At 47.8% G+C, this 27,210-nt stretch overlaps 1 protein-coding gene across 1 annotated transcript in view; it reads right to left on the bottom strand.

Annotated features, from left to right (window-relative positions):
• PLCG2 (phospholipase C gamma 2) overlaps positions 1-27,210 on the bottom strand; it is a 165,472-nt gene that overhangs the window by 70,001 nt on the left and 68,261 nt on the right. The window contains exons 6-13 of the mRNA XM_037816318.1: positions 26,250-26,334; positions 24,540-24,623; positions 12,543-12,586; positions 10,439-10,511; positions 6,335-6,436; positions 4,313-4,431; positions 2,687-2,772; positions 1,319-1,439 (exon numbers count right to left, since the gene is read on the bottom strand). Of these exons, the coding sequence (XP_037672246.1) occupies positions 1,319-1,439; positions 2,687-2,772; positions 4,313-4,431; positions 6,335-6,436; positions 10,439-10,511; positions 12,543-12,586; positions 24,540-24,623; positions 26,250-26,334 (714 nt within the window). The remainder of the gene's footprint in view (positions 1-1,318; positions 1,440-2,686; positions 2,773-4,312; positions 4,432-6,334; positions 6,437-10,438; positions 10,512-12,542; positions 12,587-24,539; positions 24,624-26,249; positions 26,335-27,210) is intronic.

Below are 27,210 nucleotides of genomic sequence, written 5' to 3'. Positions count from 1 at the left end.
GGTACTAAATGGGTGAAGGCCACCTGGGGAAAATCTTAAATGGAGAAACCATATGCAGTGATTTAAAAATTTCCTGCCAACAGGAAAAGACATTTGTGATCTCCTTTTCTCAGAGCATCCCCCCCACACCCAGCCAACTGAATGATTGTCTGAAGTAACTGCAATAAAATTTATCGATCATATTTCCTGAACGCTTACCACACACCAGGCAGCCCGCTAAGAGCTCAGTGGGCATTGGCTCACTTAACTGTCACAACAACTCTTCACCCCCAATTTTAAGATGTGGAAACCAAAGCACAGAATGGTGGGTGGTTTGCCCAAGCTGGTCATTGACAGCTGGGATTCTACCCAAGAAGAGTGATTCCAGAATGTACACTCACAAGGGCCCTTCCCCGTACCATCCGGGAGAGAAAGAGCACCATCGTTCCGTGTTAGCTACAGAATGCCTCTTGCCAGCTCACAGAAATTACAAGGAGCTCAGACCAGTGGTCAACAAACTATGGTCCACAGACCAAATCCAGCCTACCAACTATTTTGTAAATCCAGTTGTACTGGTACGCAGCTGCACCCATCTGTTTGCATATTGCCTGTGCCTGTTTTTGCATTAGCACAGCAGTGTTGCAACAGAAATCAGACAGCTCCCCGAGCCAAAAATATTCCTATCTGGGCCTTCACAGAAAAGCTTGCAATCCCCTGGCCTTGCCTGAGATCCACTAGTGGAACAGAAAAAGACTAGACCTGGAGTCTGAAGTCCTGGAAACCACTCTAAATGTTGGCAATTGCACAGTTAACTGCTCTGTGCCTCGGTTTACTCATCTGTTAAATGAGGAACACCATGCCCACCTTGTAGTGAGGGACCAAGAAGACCACGTGAACCAAGAAGCTGGCACAGAGCCTGGGGGTGTTCAAGAATACAAGTCCCCATGTTCCCCATTATTGTACACGCTGGAGTCCACCTGTAGAAGCAGGTCCAAGGGCTGGGCCCAACAGAAACGAGGGAGTTGGGACAGGAAGGGCATTTTAATCATCTTTCACTCTTGATGGGTTTTCAAAGTGGGGCCAGGTGGAGAATGATGAGGTCGGTGGGAGAAGACGACACTAAATAGCCAAAGGGTTTCCCCACCAGAGCCTCCTTTACACTAAAGAAGCATGACTTGCCCTCTGGGCCTGGGATGGAGGGCCACTCGCTGGTGACGACTTTGGCCAAGATGGAACCCAGACTTCATGTATGGGTGTGTGTGTCTGTTCCAGAAGGCACCTACAAAACCCTGGCTGCCTTCCCCTTACAGGTGAACCACCTGGAAATCAGCCCACCCACCTTGAGGTGACAAAGGCGTGGTCTTTGATGGCCTGCACAACGTCATCAAACTTGATCTTGGTGGTCCGTGTCCAGCCATGGTAGATGATGGGCTTCCCATCCGGCCCGTCCCAGCAGTCCACTAAGGGGAGAAATGCGGGCTGCTCATCGCCCGTCCACTCCGCTCTCCCTCCCGTGCGTCCACTGATGGGGAGATGCCCTGCTCAGCTGCAGGGGCAGCCTTGGCCCCGGGTACCCACAACCTACTCGGTTCCCAGGACACTGAGGCTCAGACTCAGTAACTGCACTACGAGGCCTCAGGTGTGAGGACGTGCGCTTACCTATGTACCTATATTTACCTGGGGAGTTTTAGGTGTTTTCATTACAGGTCCCTTTGTAATGCAACTGATTTGTTTAAGAGAAATTAGCTTAAGTGTTTCTTTTTTTTTTTTTTTAAAGAACAGATACATTTAACATGCTTCATTTTCTGATTTCACCTGTTTAAACTTTGGCTTACTTTTTCTGCTAATGGAAATAACATGAGCAATAAGAAATTTCTTTTTAGAGGTTGATGGTCAAATATTCAAAGGGAAATAGATTACGCACTAAGTGAACGTCCCTTATATTCTCAACCACCAGACAGTTTCAAACTTTATTTTTCACATCTGCTTTTTCCTCAGGGGAAAAAGAAGAAAAGAATACACTAGTTAATAGTCCAGAAGAATAATCACTAATAAAGTTCAATACCATGGCGAATGTTTTCAATAAAATTGGAGCCCAAACTGCTGGTTTGTGCCTTTTCTCAGCCAGATCCACTTATGAGCCTTTGGGGTTAGAGTGAGGTCCCGAGAGTAAGACCTGAAGAGGATGAAAGAAGGCAAGGCCTCCACTGTCTGCAGCCACCACAAGACCATCCTCTTCACGGCTCCCCAACACAGGTGATGCAGTGTACCTGCCCACACCCCAGAGTCACCTGCTGTTCGTCTGCCTTCTTCTCAGAGCAGCCCAGAAAAAGCGGAGGAGGACAGAAGGCAAGGGGGGCAGCCTTTGCTGCTGGCCTCCAGGTCTCCCATGACAGAAAGTCATGTTCTAAATGCCCAAAACCATTACCTGCCAGGAAAAGGGTTTGTCCACAGGATATGGTGCCACCCCAAGACTTGACACCACTCCCTGCCTTGGGGCCAGCTCTCTTCTGGGGAAAGGTCTTTGGCCGTTGACGGCTGCACTCCTCATTGTGGGGGCTACGGCCCAGGCTCTCCCTCCGCCTGTCCCACCCATCCCCACCATTCAGGCCTTTAAAACAAAAAAGCTTCGAGGAGCTACACGGTTAGCCCCGATTCCCTCTGTGTGCTACATCCGCTCAGGCGGGCCCGGGAGGAAGCTACTCACGCTCGATGCAGCGGCAGCCCATCCGCAGGCAGCGGACGTAGGCCTCCGGGGACGACTCGCTCCGCAGCTGGTCCCCCGTGAGGTACCTGAAGGAGAGGGGGTGTGTGGCCAGCGGGGAGGCAGCCAAGGAGGGCACCCACAGAGCCTCGGGACATCCCTGGGGCATGTCTCGCCTAAGCCCCAACCGGCCCCGAGTTCCTCTGGTCTGGAAAGACCCCAGGCTAGGTCTGCGCCAGACGTGTGCAATAGCACCGTCACACCAGAGTGGGCCTGGGACTCGGGCCACCACTGCAGGATATGAACGAGACGACCACAGCCACCCCGTGAATCTCAGTGGAGGATGAGGCTGTGTTCAAGGAGAACTGGGTCAAAGGCTGGCGGGAGCGGGCCAGACAGCAGAAGATAGATTAACCACTGCCCACGGCTGCCCACGAGGCCCTCAGCCCCAACGGGACAGGGACTGGACCTGGACTTCCACACAGGGCTCCAGCCAGACACACGGCAGGTGTTTCAACAACTATTGGTGGGATGCAGCAGACGAGAACTATGTCCACCAGATTGGCCATAAAAATACTCCTTGTTTTTATGTGCTCTCTTTCTCACCCTATCCCATTTGTAAAAGAGTTTACATTCCCTAATCATCATCTGGGTTTGGTAGAATCCACCATTCTAAGACACAAACTCTCAAAACAATGGGAAATGATGGGAAAGAGTAAGGACAGTGACATCAGTTTGCCCAGAAAACGACTTTGCCTTCTGAACTGCCCGGTGGATGAACTCCAAGGCCTTCTCGCAGACACCCACCTGGCATGAAGCTTGGGAAAGTACCAACTGAGAGCTCTCTGGGTGCCTGTGATCTGAGGACTTCACACTTTCACCTTCTTAGGCAAAAACGTTGGAAGTTGAGCGCAACATCCACTTCTCCCTTCCAATCTACTTTTTCACAATCAGGATAATCTTCCAAAGAAGTACATTTGAGCATCTCACTCTCTGGCTTAGAAGCCGTCATCCCCACTGCCCTCGTGATAGTGGTCAGGCTGCTACCTGTGACTTACAAGATCCCACTCAAGCCGTCTCTGCCTCTCCTGTCACTCGTGCTCTCGGATTCTACACTTCAGCACTGGCACATCTCTCTCGGCTCCTCCTGCCCCTGGGCCTTTGCACCTGCCATTCTTGCCTCCTCCTTGCCAACACTCCTCCCTGCCTCACCCTCCCAGTCCTCTCGCCAACCCCTTTCCTCCCTAAGAGTCAATGGATGCGTTCTGTACGGGCACCCTGAAGACAGGGACTTCTCCTGCCTTGTTAGCCACTCGAATCCCCAGCACCCAGCGTCCTGGCTCAGGGGAGATGCTCAGTAACTATTAGTTCAATGACTACTCAGATTATTGATGTCACTGTGAGATGTCCCCGCCATGAAACCAGGTTTGCTAACTTGTGTTTTATGACCACATTGCAAGGCCAACTAGAAAATGAGGTACATTTTTCCCCCAACCCAGAAGCTTTTGACTACTGCAGTGTGAGGGGCCTGGACCTACACCCTCTGCCAGCCCCACAGCACACTTTACCAAGAGCGGCCCATTGGAGCACCCGCCACGTTGCCCATCACAGGCTCGTCAGGAAACTCACGTGTTGTGTGACGAGGAGATCCAATAATGAGACAAGGGGTTATTCATGTCCTGCATGTCAACCACATCGTACTTCTCATCCCAAATGCTGTTTTCTCGTGAAAACAAGTATGTGAGGAACTGAAAGCATCACAAACACAAAGACCAAATTATTCCACTGATGAGATCAATCACATCCAGTTCTTTCTGATCTGTGCCAACAAGAGGATAGGGCAGCTCCGGCGCCGGAACCCACCGGTGATCCCAGACCTCAAAGCAGAAGGCTCCAACTGCAACAGGCCACATGGGCCCAGAGACGTTGGGAGTTGAATCGCATCCTCAAAAAGACATGCACCCAGGTCCTATGACTGTGACCCTACATGGAAATGGGGTCTATGAAACTGGACTTGGGAGGGGGAGGAGTATCCAATATGATTGATTTCCTATAAAAAGAGGAGACTTTGACCCAGACAGACAGAGAGAGAAGGCCCGTGAAGACAGAGGAGGCACGAATTGCAGTGATGCATCTGCAAGCCAAGGAATGCCAAGGATGGTCGACAAACGCCAGAAGCCGGCAGAGGCCAGGAAGGACCCTCTCCTACAGGTTTCGATGGCGTGTGGCCATCCTGACACCCAGCTTTTGGGCCTCCAGCCTCCAGAGCTGTGAGACACTCGGTGTGTTACTTTGGGCCTGCAGCCCGAGGGAATAAGGAAGATATGCCTCACTGACCTGTACAGTATTTGCCTTTTAATGTTTATCCTAAAATGTTCGATATATATGTGACTTGTAACATACCTGAGTTATAAAGCATGACAGAATGAACACCTGGGGACTCATGTACCAATGTAAGAAAGAGAACATTACCACTGTCATAACATCTAAAAGGCAGGGAGTTTCATTAAATATCCCAATTCCTGGCTCCTCGCTCCAAAAAAAAAATCAGAAGATTGAGAAACACTGGCCTACGCTCTGCTGCCTGGGGATAATCTTCAGATGGGCAGATGCCGCCCACATCCCCCAGTCCCACCTCCCCTGCTGCCTTATGCGGGGCCCATTTCTACCATTTCCGCAGCTCGCATGCACCCCATAAACGCCTGCATTCTGTTACTGTATTTGTGGTGCTTGACAATCCCTGGAAGCAGACTCCCTCCAGTGGCAGAAACGATGACTTCACCCAGACACCAGCCATAGGGAAGGACGGGAAAAGGAAAGGCCACAGTTATCCAGAAACTGGGAAGAAAGCCAGCTCCTGACCAGCAGTCGGTCTCAGGACATTGGACAGCAAAGCCTCCAAGGGAACAGGACCATAAAAAAATCTTTGGAGGGAGTAAAAATGAGTCAAAAAATCATGACAGTGCTGGGGAGGCTGTGGAGAAACCGGAGCCTCGTGCCTTGAGGGTGGGAAGGTAACACGGTGCAGCCACTCTGGAAGACAGTGTGGCGGTTACTCAAAAAAGTTAAACATACAGCTGCATTATGACCGGGTGATTCCATTCCTAGGTGTAGACCCAAAAAGAACCAAAAACAGGGAGTCAAACAGGTATTTGTACACCGATGTTCACAGCAGCATTACTCATGATTTCCAAAATCTCCATCAATGGAGAAATGGATAATAAAATGCGGCACATCTCTACAGTGGAACATCACCCAGCTGTAAAAAGGAATAAAGTGCTAATACATGAGACAGCATAGGGGTTCCCTGAAGTCATTAGTGTGAGTGAAATAATGCAGACACAAAAGAACAAATATCACATGATTCCACCTGTATGAAATCTCTAGAATAGGCTAATTCATAGGGACAGAAAGGGGGGGAGGGGTGGGGAGTTACTGCGCAAGGAATATAGAGTCTCTGTTTGGGGTGATGAAAGGTTTTGGTTATGGATGGTGGTGATGACACCCCAACATTGTGAAAGTAATTAATGCCACTCCACTGAACTTACACTTAAAAATGGTTAAAATGAAAAATTTTATGTTACACGAATGTTACTACAATATTTTTTTTTTAAAGTGATGACAGCATGACAACAAGCTCAGTTCACTCACCTCATCAACAAACAAGAAGGGCTCGGCCGTTTCCCTCATCGTGTCGTCAATAAACTTCGTCATCCGCTCCCGGACTTTATTCAGATCCTGAGCCCAAAGCTCCTTAAAGTTACAAAGAGAAGCAAGAAATCAGCACAGAGAGGACTGACAAAATTCTTAACCTCTCAGGGTCCAGTTGAGGTCAAAGACCGAAACCGCAACCAATTGTGAATTCACACGCAATCGAGCGCCATATATTGAAACCCCACTCTGTACAAGGCCCCTTGCCAGGGGTCAGCAAATGCTTTCCTGAAAGGACTAGAGAGTACACATTTTAGGCTTTGCAGCCACAACCATTCCACTCTGCTGCCATAAGACAAAAGCGACCCAAGACGGTGCACATACAAACGGGTGTGGATGCATTCCAATAAAGCTTTATTTACAAAAACCGGCAGTGGGCCGGATTTGCTGACTGCTACCCTCTGCTAGTTCCTTGCACCTGTTGGCATGAGGCGGCCGTGGAGCCTGGTAGTTCCAGCACGTGGCCAGAGTTACGCACATGGCCTGGCCTCTTGCTCTGCTCAGGTGACCCTGGGCACGTTGCATGACCTCTCTGTGTCTCCTCATTAAATGGGAGAAATAACAGCATCTGCCGCTCAGGGTTTCTGTAGGCAACTGTAGGAAATAAGGTCACGTGCTCAACACAGCACCTGCATTATAGAATGTGCTAGAAGCCTGGAGGCGTGTGTAAACTAGTGTCGTCTTTACAGTCATCTCATTTAGCCTGTTTGACTCTAGGTCTTTGTTGCTTTGGAGACCAGGAAGCAGAGGCTCAGTTAACGTGATGCACCCAAGGTCACGCAGCTCATCAGTGGCAGAACTGGGGTTCCTACTAATTTAACTTTGGGAAACTGACAGAGAATCTGCTGGTTTGTCCTCTTTTCATGGAATCAGCCAAGTGATGCTGCTAGGATATGGAAAATGTCTGAAAATCTCATGATGAGTTCAAAACAGCTTTTACACAGTCTTAGAAATTCAGAAGCCCTTTAGGGGGGAAAAAAGCATTAAATAAAGTAGTGTTACTATTTTCCTCTTCAAGCCCGAAAACCCCAATGTCCATAGGCCAAAGGGATGACTGAACTTTAATCCTTCCTGGGTTTTGACTATTCTAAAATCCCCACCTTTATGAATAAAATAAACAAATGTGCTCCCCTCCGTGGGTAACATTGGATGGGAAGGATCAGAACAGGCCATTTCAGAGAAAGAAAAGCGTAAGGGCAGATGCAAATGAGGTGGGGAAGAAATGGCCTCACTGGCACAAAACACAATGAGGCTTGCTGTTGACTCTCGCAAATCTACCTGGATACGGGGGGCAAAAGGTGAGTTCATTTGGATGCAGAGGCACTAAACTCTTTGAATCCCAGAACTCGAAACTACACTTGTAGGACACTTAGGGAAGGCATCATGACTGGCTCGGAATTCCCCAGAGAGGCTGGAAGTCCTCTGTCCTTCCCCTGCAAAGCTTTTTTCATTTACCAAAAGGCATGGGGACTTAGCTAACACAAACTGGAACTGCACTGCCTGTGAATACAAAAATGTCTTCTGCCTCAAGGAGTTTAAAAGCATCCATTTGGTACGGAGTCTTGAGCTAGGCACCTGTGATAATGAAAATGATGATGAGAATAATGGTGAGAACAAAAATCCATGGCGATGAGATCAACCCTGGGCACTTCCAGGACACCAGGCCTGGTGCTGGACCCTTTTCGTGTAATGTCTCGTTGTGAACTCACCACAACCCCATGCAGCACGAACAATCCCCCGCATTTTATAAAAGGGGAAACTGAAGCTTCAAGTCATTAAGCAACTTGATCCAATGACAGACCCTGAAACATGCTCCCAGGCACGTCCAGCACTGGCCTCTTCACCCACCCCACCCCACCCTGTCCACCCCAGGGCTGCACAGTGGCATTAACCAGCTCCCTCAGGAAATTTAGATTATTTTCAAGTTGTCACTTCTATTTTACAAAGTGTTCCATTATTTCTTTACGATAAGTTCCTGGAAGGGCAATTGCTTAAAGTATATTTTTTTAAACGTTTTTTGAAGTTTTTATTTTAATTATAGAGTGCCAATGTACCTTCTAGAAAAAGTAGCACTAACTGGCGACACCAAGGGCTGCCAGTGGTTATTCCACATACAAACAACCATCACCCCAAACAGATACCCCGGATGACAAGCTCTGCTTGGTCCCAGCATCCTGCAGAGCGTGCAACACACAGGACATTTAAGGTCTGAGAAAGTGACGGCCCATGTTTCCCATCCCTGACACCCCGTGGTGCATGCTCACACAGACGCTCACGGGGAGGGAGCTCCTGCACCCTCTTCTGGCCCAAATCCCTGCATCGCCCAGGCAGCCCCCACCAAGGGGGCAGTTTGGGCAGCCTGCGACCCTCTCCTGTATTAAAATGAACCGCCACCAGGTGGGGCTGAAGAGTCAGCCTGCCAGACAGCAAATTCTAGGACCTAAGGAGTTTAGCCAACCTAACTTGACTAGTTCCCTACAAAACTAGATAATCCAGCACAAGAAAGAGCATAGCAAAAAAGGGGGAAAGTGCACGTGCCTTCTGTTCCTCTGCCAGCAGCCCTGTGTCCCTCACATGTGGTCGTGCCCAGGAGAATCAACTAACTCCTTCACTTGACCTCCCCTCTCGCAGGCTGGGGCAAACCTCCTCTCTGGCTTCCATCCCACCCCACACGGGGGAGGCACCGTTCATGAAGTCACCACTCACCACCACAGCTACCCCCAGCGCCTGCACCCCACCCGCCATGCGACGGCCACGGGCAAACCGTGCGTCCTCTGATCACTGCTTTCTCTCCGGTCAGTGAAATCTGAACGCAGGCTGGGCACTGGATGATATTAAGGGAAGTGTAATAGTATTGTGGTCCTGTTTTTTAAAAAGATGTACTTAGCTGTGAGAGAGACACACTGAAGCATTTACCAATGAAAAAATAAGATGTCGGGCGTGCACTTTACAATTTTCCAGCAAAGAAATGAAGGGGAGGGGAGATGTGAGCATGGGGATGGAGGGGAATGAAATGATGGAGGCAAATGTTAGTCCTATTTTAATCTGAGGGATAATGGGGCAGGGGGGTTCACTGTACTAATCGCTCCACTTTTGTGGATATGTGAGACTTTTTGCAAAACAATGTTTATGAAAAAGTAAATAAGGCTCCAACAATATAAATAAAAATTTAAATATATATGTACTTATTTACATATGCATGCATATCACACAAACATCTACGTAATAGTCTCCAATCCTCACAATTCTAAGAGGTGGGCCTCACTCCCATTTAAAGAAGAGGACTCTGAGGTACAGAGGGACTAAACCTCCTGCCCAAGGTCACCCTGGCAGAAAGAGGACATCAGCCCAGGCTCCTCTCACCCGCTCAGAGTTTCTCAACCTCAGCACAGGGGACATTCGGGTTGGCGACTCTGGAGTGGGGGCCATCCTTTGCATGGCCTCTACCCACAGGCACACCCCACCCCCAGCTGTAACAACAACAAAACACATTTCCAGACATTGCCAGGTACCCTCGGTGGTCAACGCTGCCCTCGGTTGAGAACCGCAGTTCTAGCACAAAACTCATTCAGTTCTGCTGCTTGGCTCAGAGCCAGACGAAAATCCTGCCAGCAAGGCTCATCTCCGTCTCCATGTCAGGTGTCTCAGGACAGCTATGTTGTGTTATCTCCCAGTGCACGTGGCAGGCCAGGCCAGCTCTGTTCCCACATCCATCAGGGAGGGTATCTGGGGTCATGCCACCTGAGGCGAGCCTGGATGATGAGCAGAAGCCAGCCGAGCGAGGGAGCCAGCCAGGTGAGCGCACGCCTGCCGCCCAGCCTCAGAACCTTCTCTTTCTGCCCTTTCCTCTATTTGTGCCTTGAAAAGGAGCCAATGAGGCTGTTCTTATTCCAGACCATCAACAGGCTCTCAAGTATCCGGCATCAAGGAGACACCAGGTGTTTCCTGACAACAGGCCACCAGGTGAGCACAGGTGGTGGAGGTGAGAAACCATTTTGGGCACCCCACCCCCATCCAGTCTTGCAGGCCTTGCTGCTCTCTCACCTGCTGTTCGTGCAGCAGAAACCTCTGGAAGTCGTGCAGGTGGACAGCAGAGGCATCCGGCCGGTCGGTGTTCCTGCCCACGGGAAAAGCGGGGTGCATTTAGAGAGGGACCCTCGACGGGGGAGGCAGGTGACCCCGGGCAGGTGGCCTGCATCCAGACATCCCGTGGCCATCCAGGCACCAGGTGGTCCAACAGGAAGATGCCGACGAATGAGGAGACGACCCTGACTTGGAAGGAATCTGAGGGGCCACAGATGCCAGACCCTCAGAGGCTCAGCCCTGGGCTCTGTCCTTAGCTCACTCCAGGGGGTGCCAATGCCGAGGTCTCGGAGCACCTTAGGGAGGGGAGGTTGGAAGGTGACGAGTAAACCAGGCAACCTAAGAGAGTTCACAGAGACCGAGGGGAGCAGAAAGGGGTGGGGGGTGAGGGGCGGACCAGACTTGAAAGCCGGGGGCTTCCTGGAGGAAGAAGTGCCAAACAGAGACCCAGAAAAGGAGGAGGTGGAAAGAAGCCACAAGTAAAGGGAGCCAAATACGAAAAGGCGCACAGGAAAAGAGAGGGGAGGAAGGAGAGGGAGGAGGAGGGAAGGAGGAAAGAAAGGGGGGCAGAAATGGGAAGGGAGGGAGGGAGGAAGGAAGAGGGACAGAAAGGGGGAGGGGGGAGAAAGGAAGAAAGTTGAAGGCAGGGAGAGGAAAGGAAGGAAGAGGGGAGGGAAGGAAGGAAACAAGAAGGAGCCAGCGAGAGAAGGAAAAGCCCAGAGGGGAGGTGGAGAGCCAGAAGCAGGGCAGGAGGGAGCCGGGGCAGCCGGACGGCAACACCAGGGAGGGCTGATGCTGGAGAAGAAGCCAGAGGGCCCCGAGCAGCCAGGGGACAGAAGCAGAGGGCCGTGCGGGGCTCTGGAGTGCGACAGGGGCCCGAGGAAGGTCCCCTGGACTCCGGGGTGATGGGGAGCACCCAGCTGGGGCATGCTAGTGCCGGCCCGGGAGGAGCCCAGGCCCTTGGCTGGGAGGACGTGCCAAGGGTGAGAAGGCACTGGTGGCAAGGGGAACCTCCAGCCCGGTGCAGACACATGGCTTCCCGGGGACCTGGCCGAGCACAAGCCGCACTGGTTTTGCTCCAACATGGAGCCGTCCATGGAAATTCATACTTTTCCCTGAGCACTTGCAGGTGGGTGGGGGGAGGCAAGGGTCGTTTTCAAGTATTGTGGGCTATAAAACATGCCTTAAGCTTTCTCCCTTTGCCACAGACTAAGGCATAAACATCTGCTGTCTTTAATTATGAGCGTATTTCTAACCTTCTTTCCTTCTTGAATTATGAGCATACTTCTAACCTTCTTTCCTAAACTGCCTCATGATCTAACACTACCCTTTTCATTAAAATATTATGTACAAAGCAGATTTATTTTATATGCACTCTGGAGCCTTGGGGCTGCTGAATTAGAAGGTGACAGAGGGACCAAGGGCTGGAATGTCTTCATCCATGAGCACTGGTTCAGAAAAGCTGGCCAGGCCAGCATTCCACAAAACTTGCTCCAGGATCTGTTCATGAAGGCTCTGGGGCAAATGTTCCTCATAGTCAGATAAGACTGGGAAACACAGAATGCTTTCTAAATCTCCCCCTTGGGAAATCACAAAATTCAGTAAAGGTCCTGATAAGTCCTGCAGCCATTTTTAATAACATTAACAACCAAGCAGTTACTATTTATGGGCCCTTTCCACATGTCAAGTACCAAGTGAATAAAGCACATCATGTGTTTCCATTCACTTTAATTCCATAACACCTGCTTCAACCGGGATTTCCCAAACTTACTTGACCAGTAAAATTATTTTAACACTTGTAAAAATCCCACTGCTCCATCATCTTCCATGGAGCACACTCTGTTTCTCTACAGGCTCCTCTACAGAACCTTCCAGGCCAATGCCCCCAATACTCCCCCAACCCCTTGCTGCCATTCCTCTTTATCCACGCCACAAGCTCAGCTTGGCCAAAGCCCTTATCAGATCAGCAACAGCACACAGAGGCGGCCCCTCCGGGGCACCCTCGAGGGCACCCAAATCCAGCCCAGCCCCCCTGCACACCATCACCACACAAGAGGTGCCTCACCCCAGGATGAACACCGAAGAATCTTTCTTGAATTCGTCAAGAATCTGAAATAGAAAACAGTCACACCACAGAAAAGAACAGTCAGGCAATTGTCATGGGTTTGTGTACAACGAAATAAGCAGCTCTTTGGCGGTTTTTGGGGGTTTTTTTTTGTTTTTTTCACTAAAAAAGTTATAATTGTAACTGGTGTTAGTTGTGAATATTTGTATATAAAAGAAACTTTGGGGGAAAAAGTAGTCTTCCTCATCCCCTTTCATAGTCTTACTCCTGAGAAGCAATTGTTCTTCATAATTTGTTAGTTTCCTTCTAGAATTGTCTAATAGATATTCATTTTATTACATTATATTACATTGTATTATATTATATATTATATTATACTATATTATACTATACTATAGCATAGCATGGCATATTGTTATATATCTCAAGTTTTTGCTGTTGTCATTTCAAGCTTTACACAATTATTCTGGAATCTCAAATAGCCTACACCACTATCTGAAACATCATCTTGCATTCCATAATATGTCCATCATTCAAATTTCTGCTATTATATCCAGCATTACCATCAATGCCCTGTATGTATATCTCTGACCACTTGTGCCAGCAGTTCTGCAGGGTCAGTTTCTAGAAGGGGAGACTCTGGATATTGCTGACCTAGACACATCCTGCCAAATTGGTCTCTAAGCAGGCGTCCCGATCGGCACCCCCAGTGTGTCAACCACTGATGCATAAAAGGCTCCTGCACCAGGGGTCCTGGAGGACCCCCACTCCCAGCTTCTACTCACACCAACCGTGTGCACAGTTTACAAGCGTGTGTATACACACAACCACACACACACACACACACACACACACCCCTATACCCTGTCCACTTCTGATTAGGCAGCATTATGTTGACGGGCTTCAATGAGCTTGTGATTTGAAAAAATTACATTTGAATAAAACAGCAAAAGAAATGAAAACGTAGCCATTAGCGTGTTATAAATGCTAATGATACAGAACAACTCCTTCTCTAAACTGCCTGGATCTTCTTGCCAAACTGCTTGGAGTCCAGGACAACACATGGAAAAACAGAGTTCTAGAAAGGATATTCCACAGACCCCTAGATAGCATTGGAAGTTCTGCATAAGTTTGCGTGTGTGTATATTTTATTTTTCTGGAAAGATCACCCACAGCTTTATTCAGCATCCCAAAGAAATCAGTCACCCAAAAAGGCTAAGAGTCACTCATTTAGCTTTACTAGTATTTCTTTTCATTTATGTGTGATTTACAGCACAGTTAGATCTTTAAAAGGAAAAACAAGTTTTAGGCAGCACATGCTGTTATTTAGACTTATCTGGAGTTTAGATCACTAAGTAAATCTGGTACGTAAGGCCTGTGAGGCTAAATCCTTTCCTAACCCACAGCCCCAAGACTGTTTTGGTTGTATCGTGAGAAAGAGCAATCCATGAGCCATGCTCCATTATCCACCCCCATGGGGCTCTTAAAGCCAGTCCATTCCTTCCAAGTGACCCACATGAAGCACAGGAAAAGCTGCGCCCCATTTTAGCCACTCAGGAGCTGGGACAGAGGAGGAGGTGGCCCCCCCACAAAGCCAGAAAAGAGGATGAGGCACACCCTGGCCCCTCCTCCCCTCTGCCCCGCAATCCCCAGCCAGGGGGATTTTCTCAACTGAAGGGAAGCCAGCTGGAGCAGAAGCCCGGGGGTGTGTTTGCAGGAACCAGCCCCTGTGATCCAGAGCAGGGCAGGGGATTCAAAGCAAAGAGGCAAATGCTACCAGAGAAGACCTCATCTCTCGGGGCATACAGCAGGACCCAAACCCAGGGCTCCCAGAACTCAGAGGCTGAACTGTCAGGAATGTACCAGAACAGTGAAAGGACTGTTGCAGCATCACCTGCAACCCTGTCTACCTCCTGAGTCAAAGACATTCTTCAGGACACCGAGAAACCTTGCGGCCACAATGCACAAACCTGAACGTCAACTGCTGCCGAGTTCGTTTCCAGCCTGTGGATGTCAGACATCGACTGCAACATCAAATCCTCTCTGGGTTTCCAGCCTCCTGCCAGCCCTATGGATTTTGGATTTGCCAGCCCCCACAAGTGCATGAGCCAATCCCCTGGAATAAATCTCTTAATATGTCTGTATAGACACACACACGCACACACACACTCACACCCCTACTGGTTCTGCTTCTCCAGAGAACCCCAACTGATATGGTGACCAACCAGGACAAATGCCACCGAGTAGACAAGAGAAAGGCCTGGGAATAGACCGTGGGATTTGCAACAAAGAGGTCATGGGTGAAGATGGCATGATGAAGTACAGGGAGTGACAGGGGTGAAAACAAAATGGGAATTACCTCAAGAGATAGTGTGCCAGTTTGGACGTATTATGTCCCCCAAAACGCCATGCTCTTCAATGCAATCTTGTGGGGGCAGATGTATTAGTGTTCATTAGGTTGGAATCCTCTGATTGAGTGTTTCTATGGAGATAAGACTCAATCAACTGTGAAACACTTGATTGGATAATTTCCATGGAGATATGGAAGGTCTTGATTTAATCACTGGAGTCCTATAGAAGAGCTCACAAGCAAAGAACCTCAGAGCAGCTGATAGGGACATTTTGGAGACAGCCACTGAAGGCAGACTTTTGCTGACACTTTGGGGATGGTAGCACAGTGTTCGCTCCGAAGAAGCTAAGAAAGGACAAAATGTCCCAAGAGCAACATTTTGAAGAATGCACAGGAGCTGAGAGAGGAGCTGGAACACAACCCAGAATCACCAGACACCAGCCACGTGCCTTCCCAGCTAACAGAGGTTTTCCGGACGCCATGGCCTTCCTTCGGTGAAGGTATACTTGTGTTTATGCCTTAATTTGGATATTTTCATGGCCTTCACACTGTAACTTTGTAACCAAATAGATCCCCTTTATAAAAGCCAATCCATTTCTGGTACTTTGCATAATGGCAACATTAGCAAACCAAAACAGATAGTGTGAGGGAGGGAAGTAGAGACGGCGGGTGTGGACAGCTCTCCCGGAGCATGTCCTCTAGAAGGGGACAGAGAAACAGAGGGGTAGCTGGGGGCAGGGAAGCAGTCAAGGAGAACATTCTGAAGACGGAAGAAGTGACAGCAGGTTTGTGAGCAGGTGCACAGCCGCCAGGCCCTCCATCTCTGCTCACACCAACCCTACTCCACAGGCCATAAAATAAGCCCCATTTCAAAAACAAGGAAACAGGCTCCAGAATTTTTCCAGGATAACACACCTGGCAAGTCAAAGGGGTCAGAATTCCAACCCAGCTCTTCCTTTGTAAATGCCCAATGCTCATAGTATATCGAGAGAGAAATAAGCAAACACATAAAATAATGAGGCCCCAGCAATCAGAGAATATTCTAGATGCCATGGGCACACAGCATGGGCAGCAACTAATTTATTTTAAGGTTAGCATGTGGGGTTAAGTGTTCAAATTCCACCTAGCAAGGGGACGTGCTTTGTCTGCAGTCTGGTATGACTCTGGGAAAGGCCCTTAATCACTGCCACCCGGCCGAGCGGCCACTGTGGCCAGGGGCAGTGCCCTCTCCAGTCACTCAAACCTCTGCTGAACGAATGAATAAAACCACGGGAGCCAAAAGGCAGCAGGAAAGTGTCACGTTTGAGTTGGGCCTCTGGACAAGAGAAGTCACCAGCTGGACAGGGAAGGCGTGGGGTGCCGGAGGGAGGGACTGGCCAAAGCAAGGGCCTGTGGGTGTCTGGGCCCACACAGGGCCAGGGACTTGCATTGCCCACATGGCTGGAAGCAACACACCTGTTGGGAACCGTCTGGTGCTCAGCAGGTTGTATGAGTCACGTGGCTCGAGGCGGCCGATGGGAAAACTCACAGTGACTAAGTTAAGTGGTTACTCGCTGCCAACTTCTACAGTGTGGCCTCCTCTCCCCCCTGCCAGGGATTCAAATAACCTGCAACATCCACTGGTGTCTGCTGCTAAAAGGTCATTACAGAACGTTCGTCAATCACCTCCCCCAAGTTTGCACACGTGTCGAGTCTGGAAGAAGGATCATGAACTTCAAACGGAAAGTATAATGACAGGCAGGATCACAGGCACTGGAACCTTCTCTTCTTATGCATTGTCTCATTTTACATAACGAGTACATATCACTGTGCTGATAATAAAAGTACTTCAAAATTCAGAAATGAATTTCCTATCAAGTGCTGCCAGACCTTCTGCTTTAACACAGTAAGGTATCAAAGGACACTCCTGGAGACGCACTGATTTGGACCAAGTCAGTCTTCTCGATAGATGGCAGAGAGCAGAGGACCAACTGCCCTCACGTCCTCCGGTTGATTCCGCCACGTGAAAGGGCAAGCCGACAACAGCGGTCAAGGCGGTAATGGACCAACCACAAACTGGAAGGACACTCTGCTGGGGGACTGACAGCAATGAGCTCTTTTAAATCCCCTAATAAGCATATAGGGTGGGAACTACCACCCTCAAATGCAGACAAGAAAGAAGTTCAGGAAATCATCTGATAATGCTCTCAGCTACAACAGATGCTACAAGAAGATCTGCATCATCTTTGCAAAAGAGAAAGTTACAGCAGAGTTGCTTTGTTGCTTTAAAAGGCAAACAAACAATAGAAAATACCTCCATTCGGGCCCCAGTGCGGTATTAATGGGATAGTGGAGTGTCATGTGTGTTGGTGGCATTCGGTCTTTGATTTGCAGTGGAAACCATTTCCGAGCTGCTGGAGAACAACTCTGCAAGAGGGTCCACTGGAACCCATGGTGGGCAGGCTTTTGAGTCTCCTGATGCCTGTGCCTTTGTCGAGCCCCCACCGCTGGCATGTGGCATGGCCTGTGACCTGCTTCTAACCGGTAGCATGGCAAAGGTGATGTTTTTTGCTATGATGTGATTATACTACATAAGACTGTAGCAGCATCTTGCTGGAGGCTCTCACTCCCTTGTTGGCTTTGAGGGAGCAATTAGCCATATTGGGGAGCCTCATGCAGCCAGGAGAGGCAGGCAGTCTTGGGCCAACAGCTGCCAAGAGACTGAAACCCTCCCTCCTACAATGGCAAGGAGCTGAATGCAGCCAAAAACCTCATAAGCTTGGAAGCAGGTGTCTCCCCAGCCGAGCCTCAGCTGAGCCCGCAACCCTGGTCAAAACCCTGATTGCAGCCTTGGGAGAGCTCGAAGCAGAGAAGCCAGCTATACTGAGTCCAGACTCCTGGGCCACAAATACTGAGAGCTCCTAAATGTGTGCTGCAACCATATTATCTAGTGATAGGTGATGACCACAGACCCCTTAGACAGTTTCAGAGGAATCTATCAGAGGATGGATGATAGGAAAGGGCAGGCGGTAAGTGCGGAGGGACAGACAGAAGGGAAGCAACACAAGCCTCCCACCCCACCGGCATGAAACTCAAATCCTGGGCTGGGTGGAAGGCAAAAACTCAGTCCCCATCCTTCTGATCAGGCCTGGAAATGCCTGGCCCCCAGCCCAGACTCACCATTTGACCAGGAGGAAGCAGGTGGCAGTTCAGAAGTTGGGTGTTAAACTAAAATATTTATGGGTGAAATGACCAAATATCTGAGATTTGCTTCAAAATCATCTGGGAAGAGGGAAGCAGGCAAGGGCAGAGATGAAGTAAGATGATTCTAGGAGATGGGGTGCTGGGGGGGTAGGTTCATTATACTCCTCTCTCTACTTACATATATATGTTTGAAATGTCCCTTAATAAAGAAGTTTAAAATATTAAAGAGCAGCAGCAATATCGGTGGCTTGGCACTAAAGTTGGGCAAAGGAGAAATATCCTAGCTCCATAGCTTAATAGAAGCCTGATCTCCAGTGAGTAACCTCTCTAAGCCTCAGTTTCTTCTTCCATAAAACAGGGATAATAAAAATATCTCCCTCATAATGCTGTGGGAGAATTAAAAGTAAAACCCTTCGCACAGTGCCAAGCATACAGTCCACGCTTAGGAACCGTTAACTTGTATCTTTATTCATAATACTGTTATTCCAGCCTAGTTAGAGGTATACCCACCCTCTTTACCAGTGGGACCACCCATGCAATTTAATTTGTCATCTTTCTGGTGCTGCCAAACTTTTAGAAATGCTGAACCTTGAGGGCAGCTTGTGAACAGATGGTGTGATGGTTAGTTTCATGTGTCAACGTGGCCAGGTGATGGTGCCCAGGTGTCTGGTCAAGCAAGCACTTGCCTAACCATTACTGCAAGAACATTTGTGGATGGTTAATAAACCAGAAGGCTGGTTTTTAAATCATCAGTCATTTGGCTGCAGCCGTGACTGATTACATCAACAAAGGGCGTGTCTTCCACAATGAGAGAATACAATCAGCTGGATTTAATCCAATCAGTTGAAGACTTTTAAGCAAGACAGACAGAGGATCTTTACTTCTTCTTTGGCTGACCAGCAAAGCATTTTCTGAGGAGTTCTTTGAAGTTGCCAGATCGTTCCTGAGGAGTTCATTGCACACGTTCATTGAAGTTACCAGTTTACTGCCTGAGGAGTTCGTCGAACATGTTCACTGGAATTGTCAGTTTGCTGCCTGCCCTACGGAATTTGGACTCATGCATACCCACAGTTGTGTGAGACACTTATAAAATCTTGTATTTATAGACATCTCTTGTTGATTTTGTTTCCCTAGAGAACCCTAACTAATATAACTTGGTACCAGGAGTGGGGTGGTTCTTGAGAAACAGAATCTTAAAATGGGTTTTACAATTGGTTTTCTACTCTGATTAGATTCAAAGGCACTGATGACCCCATTTCCAATAATCAAGATGGCACTGACAGTCCGTGGCATGAGTTGGCAACAGAGATACACAAAATATCACCGTTTGATTCTCCTAATCATACTCTTGTACGAAGCAAGGCTCTGGGTGACAGCATTTTTGACACTCTAACAGAGTTTTGCAGAGTTAAGAGGTATAATGAAGTTGGCTCGTTGCTCTTAGATACACTGGATAAAGTTATAAGAGAAAGGGATGAGCTAAAGGCTTCAAATTTAAAACTTAAAGTGTTGTATGACAGATGTAAAGGTTTCTATGTGTGCCCTGAAAGAAAATCTTATTTCCTGTGGCCACAGACTTGAGATTTCTGAAAACCAGACCCAGAGTCTCACTGTGCGAGTAGCAAATTTACAACGTAAACTAAAATCTCAACCTCACAGGGTGTCTGCTGTTAAGGTAAAGGCACTGATTGGAAAAGAATGGGGTCCAGAAACTTGGGATGGGGACATATGGATTGATAATAATGGCAGTGAGGACACTGGAACCCTGGATTCTGCCGAATCTTTGTTAGATTTACCCGTAGTGGTCTGTCCCAAGGAAACAGCCCACCCCACCTCCAGTATGGCCTGAGGAGAGAGTTACCCAACCTCCAGCTTGCTTTGAGGAAACAGTTTCCAGACCTCCAGTCTGCCCTGAGGAGCCCGCCATCCAACCTCCACCTAAAGAGATTAACCCTCCAGTGCCTGCTAAACCTGAAATCACTTCCCCTGAAGAAGCAGCCCTCACTCCTCTGTCTGGAGAGATTAATGCTGTTTCACCAGATGAAACTGCAACAAAATGTCCTGAGGTAAATGGCTTGAGGGATACTTCTAATTCCCAACCCCCTCACCAGTCTTTGCTTCAAGACCTATAACTAGACTAAAGTCCCAATAGGCCCCGAAGGGTGAGGTACGAAGTGTGACCCATGAGGAAGTACACTATACTCCAAAAGAACTGTATGAGTTTTCCAATTTATACAGACAGAAATCAAGGGGGTATGTATGGGGATGGATATTAATGGTGTGGGATAATGGAAGAAATATAAAGTTGGATCAGGATGAATTTACTGATTTGGGCCCATTAAGCCGAGATTCTGCATTCAGTGTTGTAGCTCAAGGGGTCAGAAAGGGTATTAGTTTGTTTGGGTGGTTGGCTGAAGAACTGGCAACTTTAAGTTGGAACCATTTGGCTACTGAGGAGCACAAGCCCACTCCGTGGATGAAGGTCTCGGACTGTCAGCCGCCATAATGCGCCCTGGCTCCCCAGGGAGCCTGAGATGTCCAGCTGAGCCTCCTGAGAACACCTGGCTAACGCTTTTCTTTGCCCTGTGCTTCCAGAGAGAAGCTCAGGAAGGAAAGGGATCTGTTAAAAGCTTGGGGGAGGGAATTTACGTAAACAAAGCTGTGAGTTTTCTCAAGCTGGTCAGAAACAATTTACAGATGTAGGGTCCTGCTCTTCAAATTCCAAGTCACCAAATTAAAAACTAGGGTACCCACTGCCCTCCCCCCTACATGGCACCTCATTCCAGGGGTGTAAATCTCCCTGGCAACGTGGGACATGACTCCCAGGGATGAGTCTGGAACCAGCAATGTGGGATTCAGAAAATCTTCTCCACCAAAAGGGGGAAGAAAAATGAAACGAAATAAAGCTTCAGTGGCTGAGAGATTTCAAATGGAGTTGAGCGGTCACTCTGGTGGGCATTCTTACGCACTATATAGATACCCCTCTTTAGTCTTTAGAGTATTGTAATAGCTGGAAGGAAATACCTAAAACTGTCAAACCGCCTTGATTTTGAAGACGATTGTATAACTACATAGCTTACATGGTGTGACTGTGTGATTGTGAAAACCTCGTGGCTCACACTCCCTTTATCCAATGTACGAACAGATGAGTAGAAAAATGGGGACAAAAATTAAATGAAAAAAAGGATGGTTTGGGGGGATGGAAAGTTTTCGATGTTCTTTTACACTTTTCTTATTTTTATCTTTTTTTAGAGCAATGAAAATGTTTAGAAATGGATTGTGGTGATGAGTACACAACTATATGATGGTACAGTGAACAACTGATTGTACATTATGGATGACTGTATGGTATGTGAGCATATCTCAATAAAACTGAATTCAAAAAAAAAACAAAACTAGGGCATCCAAACTGGAGAGTCATCTCCTAGAACGGTAGAGACCAGGGATTGCAAACTCAGTGTCTCCGGGGGCCAGGTAGGCAACAGAAGTGAGGAGAAAGAGCTAGGGCCAACCACAGAATGAATGTTTCCTTCCTAATCAAAGGTCACCTGGGGGAACAGTGGGCCCATTTATTGCCATATCTCAATTGTTTTCCAGGCAAAATCAAAAATTGGGATTTTAATATACAATGCCCTGAATTTTAAATGTGGGCAATTAGTTTTTCAAATATTTAAACCATTATAGACACCAACTACAACCAGCTACAGGTTAAATGTGGCGTTCTGGCCACCAGGGGGCAACCTTTGCCACAGACGACTTTGTTGTGTGATTTCCCACACTAGGTCCCCCATTTGGCAATCTAGGGTACCCCGGAGGGTGCAGGGATTCTGCAGAAATGCTGGCTCATATTTCTTTCTCTCCGTCTCTCCCTAACACACATACATTAGCCTTAAAAAAAGAACCGCATGGGAAACAACCCCAATGTCCATCAACAGATGAATGGATAAACAAAATGTGGTCTACCCATACAAAAATATCATATAGCCATAAAAAAGGAATGGGGTTCTGATATATGCTACAATGTGGATGAACCTTGAAAACATCATGCTGAGTAAAAGAAGCCAGATGCAAAAGGACACATGTTGCAGGAGTCCACATACATGAATTATCTAGAATAGGCAAATCCATAGAGACAGTAAATTAGCGGGTACCAGGGGCTGGGAGTAGGGAGAAATGGGGAATTAATGCTTAATAGGTGATGGAGTTTCTCTTTAGGGTGATGATAAATTTTGGAAATAATGATGGTTGCACAGTACTGTGACTATAATTAATGCCACGGATGGTAAACTTAAAATGGTTAAAATGACATTTTTTTAAATTAAAAAAAGAACTGTAATAAAAAGCACACGTTGAAATACATCTTATGCAGAACGTTATCACAGTGGAGACAATCCATGTGTTGTTACCTTGTGCTGGCAGGTGAAATAGCTTTTCATGTAAACCTTATTCTCAAGCTTGCCAGCCATCTGTCTCTCCTGACATTTCATGCAAACTATTATAGAAACTGTTATTTGCAATTACTTATCTTGGGTTAAGGAAGCTCTTGCCACACGTAAGGCAACAAGTATCCTTATTCTAGATTTCACATGTACCCAGTCATCAAAACATTTTCATTGTTCTCAAGGACTGATTATAACTTTAAAAACACTTTCATCAGCTTTTATGCAACAGTTTGTTTTGAAAGATTTTATACAAAAAACGGGGGTTCTATCGTCTAAAATGTTTTGTAAACAGTGATCTGATACAATACCCTCATTTTATAGATGAGGCTCAGTGAAGGGGAAAAATGTTTACCCCAAAATAACTCGGTCAGTAGAGGTCACTTCAGGGCGACAATCCAGTTCTCCCAGAACTGTAACCTTTCTACGCTGTTTGGCAATCCAAGAACCAAGGATCACATACATGGAAAAGCGAACAAACTGCGAGTGAATCTTTAATCTATAAAGTGTGTGATCTTCCCCAACATAGGCAGATGTGGAATGTTCTCCCAGTTCCTACCTCAGATACATCCAGAAGAGCCCCAGGGTCCAGGGCCACCCCTGCAGTGACCTCACCCAGCTGCCAGCCTGCAGTGCCACCTGCACGTTGAAGGCAATTCTAGCGTCTTTCACACTCATCACTTATAGCCGCCTTCATGCCTAACCCCCAGCTCTCATCCAGTCCTCCCAGAGCCCAGCGTGAGGGATGGGGGTGGGAACCGTCCCCTCCATTGCACAGAAGGGAACACCGCAGCTGGAAGCAGTCAGGGGCTGGCCCCAGATCACACACCAGCTAGAGAAACCAGGCACCAAGTACCCGGCTCCCTCACCTCTGTTTTGCACCCTCTATCACAGACTACAATTCACTTCTGCAGCAGTAACTCCAGCAGCTCCTCCCTGCTGCCTGATCGCCAGCCCCCAGCCTCTATGCTCACCACCCAGGGCCCTTGCTCTCTAGATTTCATGTGTTATCGGCCCTTTTTTTAACGGAGAAAGTATTGTGCTCCTTGGAACAAGTCAAAGAAAACTGAGGCATGCAAAGGAAAAGTTCGGGCCCTCTCCTCCCCGTCTCTCCAAGCCCCCAGCAGGTGCACACACAAAACCATTAAATGTCAGGCGTGTATGCTTCCACGCTTTCTCCTAGCTCACCAAATCACACACACACATTCACTGAAGGACTGACTGATTCTGTCTATAATGAAAAAAATCAGATGAAACTCCTCGCGTGAACCTGCCACTTGCTCTCCTTACAAAACATCATGAACATCCCTAGCAATCAACAGAAAGAGAACCGATTCATCCTTAACCAGATGCATATCGTTGCACCGTATGGATGAGCCACGGTTTACCAGCTATTCCTCTCCTGGGAGGCAATCAGGTGGCTCCCAGGTATTTCACCAGCATAAGAAATGCTGCAATAAACAATCTGGTAATAAATTCTTAGGTCCAGGTGCTTTTATTTCTATAAAACAGAGCCCCAAACATGCTTCTGCCAGGTCAAAGTATATATGCATTTTAATTTAACTGTAAAATAGCAGATGGGTTTAATTGAAAATGTTCTCATTATAGAAAATATGAATATGAGTATAAAAAGAAGGAACGCACACACACTCCCTCAGTGCAGAGAGCTACTATTAATATTTTGCTAAATTTCCTTCGAGAATGAGATAATAGGGTAGAGTTAGTTGCATGTTTTAATTTTATTTTTATAGACTCTGATTAAATTTCACATGAATTCATGGCCATTTATATTTCCACCAAAAAGGTACGCGAGTGCTACTTCCCCATATTTTCTCCATGTCTTTATCATGTTTAAGAAGTTTTAACCAATCCAGTAGGTTAAATCAGCACATTACTGTCCTTTTCATTTTATACTTCCTTGACTAGAAGGAAGGCTGAACCCTTCTTATGGGTTTCTTAGGAACATGCCAAAATTTGAAATGCAGGGAAAGCCTCATTTGATCATTTGTTCAGGAATCATCTTACCGATTTTTGCTGTTCAAACATAAGTTTTTTATAGAAGAGATGGAACTGTTCAAAGCTGAGTTCATCTTTGTGTGCGCCTATTTCCTGTTTAAAAAAAAAAAAAGTGACCACATGATTTTTTATGTCCACCACAAGAATGCCTCCTCCCTGTTACAGAAACAGAATGGTTTTTCTACAATGCTCGCCAAAATCAAGCCCACATTCCTTTGAACCAAAACCATCCATGAATTTCCTAATTTACCTCCCTGGGAGAACCAACTCACCAGTGCCCCTCCCGCCCCGTCCCCACCCCAAGTAAGACCCTTCCTTGAGCCCCAAGAAGGAAGAGTCCCGGCCAAGCTTCCAAGAGCCACAATGAACAACTCCTCTTTTTGGGGGCAGGAGATACATCTTTTGGGACTTCCAAATCCAGACATATTTATAGGGTTTGTATATACAGATCATTTTTTTTAAAGTATAAACAAGTAAACTTTTTAAACTGAGCTACAATCTGAGCTTTACCTCCAAATTGCTGTATGGCTTTGGGAAATTTATTTCACCTTTCAGACCCTCAGTTTCTTCATCTGTAAAATGGGAAACCCTCCATGATCTACCTAGGGACTCTCTGAAACCAAACAAAATAATATCTACAAAATGCCTGGCTCAGTAAACACTTGATAAAGAACAAGATTCTGATTATGTTGTTATCAATGGCAAAATGCTTGTTGCATCTCTCTCCTCTTCTTAAATCCCCATCCTTCTCCTCTGCTTTTCCATTCTTAGGACATTGCAGAATATGGGGGCAGCTCAAAAGATGCTTGAAAACAAGCACTAAAATGTTTCCAGAACTCGCTAGTACAATGGAGGCACTTTTTCAGCTGAGAAATCCTACGAATGTGGCTGTCATCGGCGTGGCCACAAGGATGCCCTCCATCTGGGGCTATTACGGCTGTTGTTCTTTTCCTGGACAAGAGAGGCAGCTCTCCAAGGTGAAAAAGGTGCCCATGCATCACCACCGTGCTTGAGCCGTTCAGAAAAGCTCCACCTGAACACTGGGTCCCTTCACAGGTGAGTGGCTCCACCTGCCACAGATCTCGCAGCAGCTTGGTCACGCAAGAACATGAACTAAATGATGGACGGATGGACTGATGGTGGATGGGTCGGGGCAGAAAGGTGGGAAGTGGTTAGACAGGTAGGTGGGTGAGTGGGTGGGTGGATGCGGGAGGGTGGGAGGAGTAGAAGGGGGAAAGGGAAGGCAAGGGGAAGGAAGGACAGGAGAAAAGAAAGAGAAAGGAAAGGAGAAAAGAAAAAAGAAAAAAACTGACCACAACTACTATGCCACCAGGACTTGCATATGAAATGCTACATACCTGTAACCCACATAAGGAATCTTCTGGAATATTTTCCAAAAGAAACACATTTATTCATGTTACTAGGAGGAAAGTAGGCTGTAGAAGGTTGGGAGAAATGGGGAAGGACGGACTGGTGAAAACAGAGCTGAGTTTAAACATTCCAAGTCAAGCAGCTCAGTACACCCGGCCTTGGGCAATTCCTTCTTCTGCTAGGATCGTGCACACAGTCCAAGATATTATGTGCCTCTCCGTCTGGACGACAGCAGATGCACCTGAAGGTCAACGGACCACTGTGGCACCATTTGGTGGCTTCTTGGGAGAGGCACGACGAAAACAGCCCAGAGTTCATAAAACCCCCAGGCTGAGCGACACAACTTACCACAAACTTATCCTTGAGGAACTTGACACTGCTCACTTTGAAGTTGACCAGGGGCAAGATGGTCTTCAGCTCTCGCAGGCTGATGCTGCAAAAAATAAAATGGGAAACCCCAGCTCCATCACCTTCGAGGGTGCCAATGGTGGAAGTTTAGCTTCTCCCATCGGCTCCCACCTTGGGGGCCTCTCGGGGAGAAAACTTGGCCAGCGGTTTGCGGAGCACTGGCTGGGAGCACGGGAGCCTGAGTCCAAGGAGGCGTGATGCCTCGGGGAGCAATGGCTGGTCCCCACGCTTCAGGATGGCTGTAGGGGTGGGCTGTTTAGATAGAACATGGCGTCAGCCAACCAGGGGACCCTCACTGATGAAACCCACCAGGGCTCGGAGCACGGCCCAGTCACCCAAGGCCAGGGAGGGGGTGGGCGAGGGGAAGCTCACACTGGCTCCTGCTATGTGCCAAGCTGCCCGATGTCATTGGGCACCAATGTCACTTAGCCCCGTGTCACCATCGACCCCCTAAGAAGGACACTGTATGCACCCCCATGTCCAGAACAGGCACCAGCTGCAGCACCACGCTGCTGGAGGCCAGGGCTGGGCAGCAGCGGAGCCGGAGTCTCAAGCAAATTCAAAGCGTAGTCGTTTGGCCCCATCACAGGAGTCTTCGTGAGCATGTTCCCCATGGGCCAGATACCAAAAGGCACAAAAGATTCACTTTAGGGGGAAAGTTTTGCCCCCTAAGCAAAAGAGATATATATTCAGAGTGGTAACAAAAGCAACAACAAAAAGAGTAACAGCTGCGACTTAAAAAGGGCTTATTCGGAGTCAGGCATTGTGCTAGGGGCCTTCTGTATTGTGCCAGTTTGAATGTATTGTGTCCCCCAAATGCCATTATCTTTGTGGTCTTGTGTGGGGCAGACGTTTTGGTGCTGGTTAGATTTGCTTGGAGTGTGCCCCACCCAGCTGTGGG

Source organism: Choloepus didactylus, chromosome 22 (assembly GCF_015220235.1).
Source record: "Choloepus didactylus isolate mChoDid1 chromosome 22, mChoDid1.pri, whole genome shotgun sequence".
NCBI lineage: Eukaryota > Metazoa > Chordata > Mammalia > Pilosa > Megalonychidae > Choloepus > Choloepus didactylus.
Note: the sequence above shows the minus strand (reverse complement) of the source record. Positions and strands in the feature narration are given on the sequence as shown.